A 10,889-nucleotide genomic window follows, 5' to 3' on the forward strand; every position below is an offset into this window, starting at 1 on the left:
ATGAAGACCAAGGAGATCTCCAAACAACACCATGAAAACCAAGGAGATCTCCAAACAACACCATGAAGACCAAGGAGATCTCCAAACAACATCATGAAGACCAAGGAGATTTCCAAACAACACCATGAAGACCAAGGAGATTTCCAAACAACACCATGAAGAACAAGGAGATCTCCAAACAACACCATGAAGACCAAGGAGATCTCCAAACAACACCATGAAGACCAAGGAGATCTCCAAACAACACCATGAAGACCAAGGAGATCTCCAAACAACACCATGAAAACCAAGGAGATCTCCAAACAACACAATGAAGAACAAGGAGATCTCCACACAAGTCAGGGACAAAGTTGTTGAGAAGTACAAGTCAGGGTTGGGTTATAAAAAATATCCCAATCTCTGATGATCCCCCGGAGCATCATCAAATCCATTATCATCAAATTGAGAGAACATAGTGCCACAACAAACCTGCCAAGAGAGGGCGCCCACCAAAACGCTCAGCAAGGAGCGTTATTAATCAGAGAGGAAGCACAGAGACCCTGAAGGAGCTGCAGAGTTCCCAACAGAGACTGGAGTATCCATACGACCACAATAAGCCGTACACTCCAAAGAGGTGGCCTTTATGGCAGAGCGGGAGAAAAAAGCATTTACTTACACACAAAAATTGTAAGACTCGTTTTTAGTTTGCCAAAAGACATGTGGGAGACTCCCCAAATATATGGAGGAAGGTGCTGTGGTCAGAGGAGACCAAAATTGAACTTTTTGGCCACCAAGGTAAATGTTATGTCTGGCACCAAACCAACACAGCTCATCATCCCAAGAACACCATCCCCACAGTGAAACATGGTGGTGGCTCCATCATGCTGTGGGGATGTTTTTCGGCAGCAAGGACAGGAAAAATGGTCCGAGTCGAGGAAAGATGGATGGTGCGAGATACAGGAATATTCTTGAGCAAAACCTGTTTTCAGTCTGTCAGTAATTTGAGACTGGGATGGAGGTACACCTTCCACCTTCCAACAAGACAATGACCCAAAGCATACTACTGCTAAAGCAATACTCGAGTGGTGTAAGGGGAACCGTGTAAATGTTGTGGAGCGGCCAAGTCAAAGCCCAGACCTCAATCCAATGGAGAATCTGTGGTCAGACGTGAAGATCGCTGTTCACCAGAGGAAACATCTAACCTAAAGGAGCTGGAGCAGTTTTGCGTTGAGGAATGGGCAAAAATCCCAGTGGCAAGATGTGGAAAGCTCAGAGAGACTTATCTAAAGCGACTTGCAGCTGTAATTGCCGCAAAAGGAGACTTCACAAAGTACTGACTTTAGGGGGGTGAATTGTTATGCTCACTGACGTTTTCAGTTATTTTGTCCTATTTGTTGTTTGCTTCAGACAAAAAAAGAAAACCAAATGTTCACAGTTGTCGGCATGTTCTTTACTGATGCAAACCCTCAAAAAAAAAACTGTGAAATTCCAGGTTGTAAGGTAGTAAAACACGAAAAATGCCAAGGGGAGTGAATACTTTCGCAATGTTAAATAAAGTGTCAGAATTGCTGTTTTTTGTTTGTTTCACCTTCCCAAAAAAAGGAATAAAAACTGCTAAAAAAAAGGTCATATATACCCAAAAAAATCCTTTTCGTTGCGTCTGTACAAGCTCCATGGATCGTACATGAAGGAGCGGGATAGGACTGCATCCTGTTATTCTGCTGACTGTGGGCACTGTGCTGTAGTCACCGGACCACCCACGCGTTTCAGATCTCCCGTTCAGTCTTTCACCTCTCGCTCTTTCCCGTTTCCCAGCATTCCACTCTGTCCCGTAAATTTGTGGAAGTGATGACAGAATACAACGCAACGCAGTCTAAATATCGAGACCGCTGCAAGGACCGTATCCAGAGACAATTGGAGATCAGTGAGTATTCTTGAAGGAGCAGCGATGGGGGGGATTCAATGTACTGGATATTTCCTAACCCTCTTCTAATTTTTCCTGGCAGCTGGAAGAACCACAACCAACGAGGAGCTGGAAGACATGCTGGAGAGTGGGAAGCTGGCCATATTCACAGATGATGTGTGTACTGGGGCTTGTATTGGGGAGGGGGGTCCAATGTTCTCCAAGCCATATAATCATCACCTGCCATGGAATGTATGGGTGGAGCACGCAGCCCGTCAATCCGTAGCCTCAGAAATGAATGGGGCACTAGCGACCCTCAGAAACCACCTATACGTAGCCAAGTCCAAACAGGAGCATAAGGTAACGCAAAGTCCTGACAAGCGGCCTCGTTCTTCTCCCGCAGATCAAGATGGACTCTCAGATGACCAAACAAGCTCTGAACGAGATTGAGACGCGACACAACGAGATCATCAAGCTGGAGACCAGCATCCGGGAGCTCCACGACATGTTCGTAGACATGGCCATGCTGGTGGAGAGTCAGGTGAGCAGGGCCCGGTCCATAGTCACTCCCCAGGCCAATCGTACTGGTGGGGGATAATGACCGCTGGTGTCTCTTCCCAGGGGGAGATGATAGATCGCATTGAGTATAACGTGGAGCACTCGGTGGACTATGTGGAGCGAGCAGTGTCTGACACCAAGAAAGCTGTGAAATACCAGAGCAAAGCACGAAGGGTGAGTAGCCGACCGGACCTCCGGTAGAGGAGCACAGACCCGGTGTGCACAGCAGCTGGACGGACGGACGTGTGTAGTGTACAGAGCGACTGTAGCTGCAGGGCGGACGGATGTCCTAATTATTACAGCAATGCAATGTCTGTCTCTGTCCTTTATAACACTGCTGACAATTTCTTCTCTCTCTCTCTTCTCTCCCTCCATCACCTCCGCTGTCTCTCTCCGTCTCATATCATCTCTATCTCCTGTCTTTTCTTGCTCTGCCTCATAACCTCGATGTCTCACTTCATCTCTGTCTCCTGTGACTTTGCACTGTCTAAAATCATGTCTGTGTCCTTTCTCTTCTCGCTGTCTCATCCTCACTATCTCATGTCTTTTCTCACTCTTGACTCTATTTCATATCCTGTCTGTCCATTGTCTCTTCTCTCTGTCCCTTGTCTCTTCTCTCTCTATATTATGTCTTTTTTCGCTGTCTAATGTCTCTCCTCTCTGTCTCATATCTTATCTTTACCCTGTCTCACATCTCTCTATGCTGTCTCTTCCCTTCGGATATTCTTTTCACCATCGTCCCTGTCTTTACCCTAATTCTAACCCCATGTAACTTGACTGTCTCACCTCCTTGGACTCCCTCATCGCTCTCTTTTGCTTCCTTACCCCTGTTCTCTTTCTTTATCAATATATTTCTTACCCCATCTGTATTCCTCGGCTCTCCTCACTTCCTCTTCCCCTTTTCCTTCCACCACTTCTTGTCCACTCCTTTTATTTGTTCTCCAACCTTTACTTGTTTCCTCCACCGTGCTCTCCTCCACTTCCTATCTGTCCATATTCCTCATTCTCCACCTTTTCTTACGCCCCTCTCTCCTCCACTTCCTGTCCGCCTACCTTGTTCTCCACCTTTTCCTCTTTTCTGCTCTCTTCCACTTTCTGTTCACCTATATTTCTCACTCGCTGCCTTTTCTTCCACCATGCTGTCCTCCACCTCCTGTTTGGCCATATTCCTCCTTCTTCGCCTTTTCTTTCAACCCTCTTTCCTCCACTTCCTGTCTGCCCCCTTTCTTATTCTCCACATTTTTCTCCACCCTGCTCTCCTCCATTTCTTGTTAAACTATATTCCTCGTTCTCCACCTTTGCTTTCGCCTCTCTCTCCCCACTTCGCCCACATTCCTTGTTCTCTACCCCCTCTCCTAAATTTCCTGTCTGCCCACATTTCTCCATCCACATTTGTCATTTTCTGCCCTCTTTCCACGATATTATGTCCTTGCACATTCCTCCTTGTCCATTTTTATCTCCATCATGCTCTCCTCCACTTTCTGCCTTCCCATTTTCCATGTTCTCCTCCTTTTATTTTGCCCCTCTCTCCTCCACTTCCTGCCCACATACATGTTCTCCACCCTCTCTCCTCCACTTCCTGTCCACACAAATTCTTTGTTCTCCACCCTCTCTCATGCACTTCCTGTCCACACACATTCCATGTTCTCCACCCTCTCTCCTCCACTTCCTGTCCGCACATTCTTTGTTCTCCACCCTCTCTCCTCCCCTTCCTGTCTGCCCACTTTCCTTGTTCTCTACCCTCTCTCCACTTCCTGTCCCCACACTTTCCTTGTTCTCTACCCTCTCTCCACTTCCTGTCCCCACACATTCCTTGTTCTCTACCCTCTCCTCCACTTCCTGTCCGCCCACATTCCTTATTCTCCACCCTCTCTCCTCCACTTCCTGTCTGCCCACTTTCCTTGTTCTCTACCCTCTCTCCACTTCCTGTCCCCACACATTCCTTGTTCTCTACCGTCTCTCCACTTCCTGTCCCCACACATTCCTTGTTCTCTACCCTCTCCTCCACTTCCTGTCCGCCCACATTCTTTGTTCTAAACCCTCTCTCCTCCACTTCCTGTTCACACACATTCCTTTTTCTCCACCCTTTTTCCTCCACTTCCTGTCCCCACACATTCCTTGTTCTGTACCCTCTCTCCACTTCCTGTCTGCCCACATTCTTTGTTCTCCACCCTCTTTCCTCCACTTCCTGTCCCCACACATTCCTTGTTCTCTACCGTCTCTCCACTTCCTGTCCGCCCACATTCTTTGTTCTGCACCCTGTCTCCTCCACTTCCTGTCCGCCAATACTCCTGCCTCTCCGCCCTTTCCTCTGCTTCTGATGCCGTTGGGTATGTAGAAGAAGATCATGATTATAATCTGTTGTGTGGTGCTGGGTGTCGTGCTCGCCTCCTCGATCGGGGGGACATTGGGATTCTGAAAATAAAAAATGCACAAAGCAAAGTAAACGGAAAGATAGCGAAAAATAGCGAAATACAAAAAAAGAAACAAAACAAACAAACAAAAAAAGAGATACAATATAACGTACATGACAAGTATTGGAATTTACGCACAGATCAGGAAGCTGTGAGTGCGGACGCCCATTTTCGCCTCTGTGGGTTTCACTCAGGAGTTAGGTTACCATCAGCTAATTCCTTCTTATGCGGAGAGGGGGCGCATATTGTGGAGTCACTCTAACCCCCAACCCCTTAGCAGTGTTAACTGACGTCAACCTAAAGCCAAATCTTCACCTGTCACCCACAGGAGCTGGGGGCGAAAAAAGGGCCAAAATTCCCAAATCTTTTTCTTTCTTCCTCGGTGTCTGTTTCCCGTTTTTTTCTTTTGTTTGTCACTTTTATTCTTTGTCAAAAACAAAAAAAAAACGTACTCGTATTTGACGTTGCTGGACGTGTTCCGCGGGGACCCCTGAACGTGTGGGGTGGACAGAGGGTCCGACCCGGCGCTTTAAATTGTCCTTTTCTCTTGACTGGTGGCTGAGTGTGTTCGTCTGTGTCGTGTGCGATCAGATCTCTTCCGGTGATGTGAGTGCTGGGGTTGGGTGGGGGGCACGTGAGCTGCGGGTTGTGCGTCTCGGAAAATGGTCGTCCTGAAGTGGGCGCTGGATACTACGTGGATAGCATGCTGAACGCCGTGTGGCTGAGTGAACTTGTGTATTCTGCAGCTGTAGCAATAGGCAGGGGAAGCATTGCCGCATCTTCTCATCCGCTGCTCGTCCTTCACCTCATCCTTTATCCCGGCCTCCGTGCTCGTGATTCTCCGATCCTCCGCCATTGCCTTATTACCTGTGCAGCCACAAGTCATCACCCTTCCCAGCAGCCGCCCGCGCCATATGTTACGACGGCTTCATCTCCTCTCTGTATAATAAGGCCCCTTTTAGGACTTCCCAGTTTGCTCCTGTATAAATCAGTATTTGAATACTGCGTGAGGGGGGGGGTGTGTATTTTTTTTCTCACTTCCTGGGAAATTACGGAATAGTTCACGCCAGGAGTACGGGCGGCATCTGATACCAAGATGTTCGTCTCGAGTTGCTCTCGAAATATGCAAGAAATGATCGTGTCCAATCTCCAATGTCGTCTCCTGGGTTCCGCTCGACGATTCCGGAAACCAAAGTTCGTCCTTTTTCCCCCGCTGTGTTCAGCGATATTCCCGCTGACCCTAGCGTGCGACAGAACAGGCAGCGAGAGTGCGTGTACAGTACTCATCTCGTCACACAGCAATAAAGTACTCTGACCTCACAGCTGTCGAAAACAGGATGGAGGCGCGTCGGTCAGGACTCGAGTGTCGTCTAGTTTTTCTTATAATTCTTTATTTTTTTTAGCGTAGCGTAGGTACATGTCAATCACCGCCAGGATTAACACATCCGATGGCGGCTTCCGGCGTGCCACGAGGCAACAGAGAGTGAAATCTACCCAATCCGAGTCCCCATTATACTGTCAGCAGCACACGGCCCCTCCGCGCTCTTCCTCCGTGCCGTCTGTTCGTCTCTCCGTCGCCTTTGCATGAATCGAGCCCGTCTCTGTGGATATTACAAGTCTCTTTAGTCCCGAAAAATAAAAAAAAAAGTAAGCAAAAAAAACTTTTCACCAGGGGGGTGGGGGAGAGGAGAAAAAAGAAAGACAGGCAGCCTCTCGTGTGCATGCAAGAATCAACAGCTCCGGCCAAGAACTTAACCGGGGCGGCCATTTTGAACTCCAATCTTGTTCAGAGCATGACGTCTCAAAGTTAGACAATTAGACAATATTTTTTTCCACTAGAAGGTAGCCAGCCATGAACCAGCTGCTGCCCGTCAGCGTCCGTCAGCTATCATCACCTGCTTAGGTGACAGATTAAAATGGCTGCCCCCAAGCAGACGAGGAGGGTTCCTTTACTGTATCTATGCAGATTTCATTGTTTTGTTTTGTTTTTGACACGTGGTCCGTCCTGCCTTCAGCTTTAATATTGAATTATTTCATATAAATAAATATATAGAGATTTTAAAAAATATATATATATTAAATTGAACGATATTCAGTTCGTAATCGGGGACGTCCGACGTCTACCGTGGCAGCTGAATTTTTTTTTTTTTTTTAAATGGGGACCTCTAGATCTAGCAGGGGGTAGTTAGCGTCCTCTTGTGCGTGGTATATGGATTTTATTTTATTTTTTTAATATGCAGATCACAACCGAATTTGCTCCTCTCCTCACGAAGCCTTATATATAAATATATATCATTTTAATTTCTTATTTATTTATTTTTTCAAATTTTTTTTCCTTTGGTTCCCAGTGTCTTCTATCATGTGCTCGGCACCGGCCGCGTCCCTTCCTCCTTTAGTGATAGATTCATTGGAGAGCGATGACTATGTAATTACGACGATGCGTCCGAAGCATGTTAAAAATAAGAGTGTCCAGTAAGAAGCAAGTTTCAAAATGGCCGCCCTCAGCAGCCATATCGTATGAACGTCTCTGGTCCCATTGTGTGTGTCGTGCCCCCTCGGATCTCTGGGTGTCTTAATTGGCTCTTTTTTTTTTTTTTTTCCGTCTTTGGATTTGCTGTAAATGTTTTTCTCCGTTAGCGGCCTTGAAATTTGCATGTTTGTTTCATTTTTAACGAGCGTCTCCGGTCGCGAGGGATCATTGCAATTGCGATGAGGAGGGATCCCGTAGATAAGGGAGCGGGAAGGGAAGGAGGTCAGTGTGTCTTGTGTCTCCGAGGAGTTGGTCTCAAAAAGCGGGAAGACCCCAACACATCTCCCCGCAGCACGTAGACTTTATGCAGTATTGTCCAAGAAAATGGCGGAAACCGTTAATCTCGGTACAAAAATGGTCGTCCGGAGAGAGACAAGATACCAAAGCAAATTTTTTTTTTTTTGAAAATTGGGGTAAAAAGTCGTGACTTGTAAGATCACTCCGAGAGAAGATTTGACCCCAAAATTCACCTTTGAAAAGACCTTGGAAAGATGGCTGACCTTCTTCGAGAGCAGAGACGGTCCAACCCGTCGTCTCGTGGTGGTGGGGATATACCACGATGGCGGCGCGCGTCACCTTCCCGCTCTCTCCGATTCATCCGAAACTTAGAAGACAAGAGGGTGTGAATTCTTCCGCTTCCTCCCTTCCCTCCTTCCTTCCTTCCTGCCGTATGAAAACAATTTTTTGATGTTTAAGGAAAAAAAAAAAAAAAAAAAAAAAAAAAAACGTCTCGATTGAAAAAAAAAAAAAAATGTGAATTGCAAAAAAAAAAAAAAGTTGTTTTAAGGTCGAAAAATGAAAAAAAAAATTCTGAAAAAAAAACAAAAAAAACTGCTTGCATGTTACAAAAATGTGAAAAAAAAATTACAGCAGAAACCGTGAAAAAGAGAAGAAAAAAAAAATCTGAATTCTCGGTTTGAAAAATCAGCGTGTCGTCTTTATTTGTTTTCGTTTGTTGGGGGTTTTTTTGTGTTTTTTTTCTTTATTGTGCTGCTGAAAAAAAAAAGAAAAGAAGAAAAAAAAAAAAATAACATCAGAAAATCCCCCTCACCCCCTAATGTGTTTTTGTGAAGTAAACAGTCATGTCTCTTTGTGTGTGTACTTACCTGATGTCTTTTGTCTGGGAGGGAGGGGGCTTGCGCCTGAGACCATGTGGCGGGATTTCTATCAAGGTCGTCCCGTCCTTAGTGTCTCACGCCTTTAAAAACTTCCACACGCCCTGTAGGCCTCAAAGCCTGTCCTTGTTGTCCATAGCAACCAATCAGAATACAGCTTTCATTCTTTAAACTGGTCTGGTAAAATGAAAGCTGCGCTCTGATTGGTTAGCTATAGGCTGCAAAGACAGGTTTTGGTTTAGCACAATTTTATCACTGCTCCTAGCAACCAATCACAGCGCAGCTTATATTTTTCCAGGGCAGAATATGAAATGTAAGCTGAGCTGTGATTGGTCGCTATGGGCAACAAAGACACTTTTGCTCTTCGATAGGCCCTTACAGGGCCGATAACATGTTGTGTGTCCGGGAGGATTCCTTACTGAGGCCGTATCACAGTAACCATCCTTTATGGTGTTATTTACGGGAGCATGGGCCATTTTTTCATTGCTTCCATGTATCTAAAATAAAAAGCAAAGCAATTAGTAATATGTCATTGATGAAAAGCCTCCTCCCGTTATGTGTATACAGATCTTATGCAGATCTATGCGTCTCCAGGGAACTAGAAACAAAACCTGTGTGTAATGCAGAGTAACACGTCTGCAGTATACTGACATAAAGGGTTATACATAGGTTTGCATGAGAGCTGTATACACTTTATATTTTAGATGAAAAATGGCATGAAAGTGTACATACCCGAAATGGGTTCACAGATATATACAGAATATAGTGATAAAACGGATCCATTCAAGGAATGTCTGTGCTGCTATAGTGCACATCCCCCACACGTGACTGTACAGGGGGTTCAGGTCACATAAGGGCTCCAAATCCCCTGCACAAACATTGTCACATTACTCTGTGCTCCCTGCAGTCACCACTAGGGGGAGCTCCCTGTATACAGAGATATATGATGAGATTCTGTCTGCAGCCACCACTAGGGGAGCTCCCTGTATACAGAGATACATGATAAGATTCTGTCTGCAGTCACCACTAGGGGGAGCTCCCTGTATACAGAGATACATGATAAGATCCTGTCTGCAGCCACCACTAGGGGGAGCTCCCTGTATACAGAGATACATGATAAGATTCTGACTGCAGCCACCAATAGGGGGAGCTCCCTGTATACAGAGATACATGATAAGTTTCTGTCTGCAGCCACCACTATGGGGAGCTCCCTGTATACAGAGATACATGATAAGATCCTGTCTGCTGCCACCACTAGGGGGAGCTCCCTGTATACAGAGATACATGATAAGATCCTGTCTGTATCCACCACTAGGAGGAGCTCCCTGTATACTGCAGGGTTATTGAGTTCAGTGTAACTCTGTATACAGGGAGCGAGCTCCCCCTAGTGGTGGCTTCAGACAGAATGTTATCATGTATCTCTGTATACAGGGAGCTCCCCCTAGTGGAGGCTGCAGACAGAATCTTATCATGTTTCTCTATATACAGGGAGCTCCCCCTAGTGGTGACTGCAGACAGAATCTTATTATGTATCTCTGTATAGAGGGAGCTCCCCCTAGTGGAGGCTGCAGACAGAATCTCATCATGTATCTCTGTATACAGGGAATTCCCCCTAGTGGTGACTGCAGACAGAATCTTATTATGTATCTCTGTATACACGGAGCTCCCCCTAGTGGTGGCTGCAGACAGAATCTCATCATGTATCTCTGTATACAGGGAACTCCCCCTAGTGGTGACTGCAGACAGAATCTTATTATGTATCTCTGTATACACGGAGCTCCCCCTAGTGGTGACTGCAGACAGAATCTCATCATGTATCTCTGTATACAGGGAGCTCCCCCTAGTGGTGGCTGCAGACAGAATCTTATCATGTATCTCTGGATACAGGGAGCTCCCCCTAGTGGTGCCTGCTGACAGAATCTTATTATATATCTCTGTATACAGGGAGCTCCCCCTAGTGGTGGCTGCAGACAGGATCTTATCATGTATCTCTGTATACAGGGAGCTCCCCCTAGTGGTGACTGCAGACAGGATCTTATCATGTATCTCTGTATACAGGGAGCTCCCCCTAGTGGTGACTGCAGACAGGATCTTATCATGTATCTCTGTATACAGGGAGCTCCCCCTAGTGGTGGCTGCAGACAGGATCTTATCATGTATCTCTGTATACAGGGAGCGCCCCCTAGTGGTGGTGTAGACAGAATCTTATCATGTATCTCTGTATACAGGGAGCTCCCCCTAGTGGTGCCTGCTGACAGAATCTTATTATATATCTCTGTATACAGGGAGCTCCCCCTAGTGGTGACTGCAGACAGGATCTTATCATGTATCTCTGTATACAGGGAGCTCCCCCTAGTGGTGGCTGCAGACAGGATCTTATCATGTATCTC

The 10,889-nt window shown here is 46.2% G+C and overlaps 1 protein-coding gene across 2 annotated transcripts in view; it reads left to right on the forward strand.

Moving 5' to 3' along the window:
- The window catches only part of STX1B (syntaxin 1B), a 261,444-nt gene extending 252,424 nt beyond the window's left edge, over nucleotides 1-9,020 (forward strand). The window contains exons 6-10 of one of the 2 annotated variants that reach the window (XM_073648829.1): nucleotides 1,795-1,903; nucleotides 1,986-2,059; nucleotides 2,286-2,423; nucleotides 2,504-2,614; nucleotides 7,203-9,020. In XM_073648829.1, coding sequence (XP_073504930.1) covers nucleotides 1,795-1,903; nucleotides 1,986-2,059; nucleotides 2,286-2,423; nucleotides 2,504-2,614; nucleotides 7,203-7,250 — 480 coding nt within the window. In that variant the 3' untranslated portion in view covers nucleotides 7,251-9,020. Of the gene's footprint in view, nucleotides 1-1,794; nucleotides 1,904-1,985; nucleotides 2,060-2,285; nucleotides 2,424-2,503; nucleotides 2,615-4,778 lie in introns of both variants that reach the window. The other variant, XM_073648828.1, reaches the window with a different exon arrangement.
- The last annotated feature ends 1,869 nt before the right edge of the window (nucleotides 9,021-10,889 follow it).

Source organism: Phyllobates terribilis, unplaced genomic scaffold (genome assembly GCF_046119375.1).
Source record: "Phyllobates terribilis strain yellow unplaced genomic scaffold, ASM4611937v1 Scaffold_9__5_contigs__length_417890890, whole genome shotgun sequence".
NCBI lineage: Eukaryota > Metazoa > Chordata > Amphibia > Anura > Dendrobatidae > Phyllobates > Phyllobates terribilis.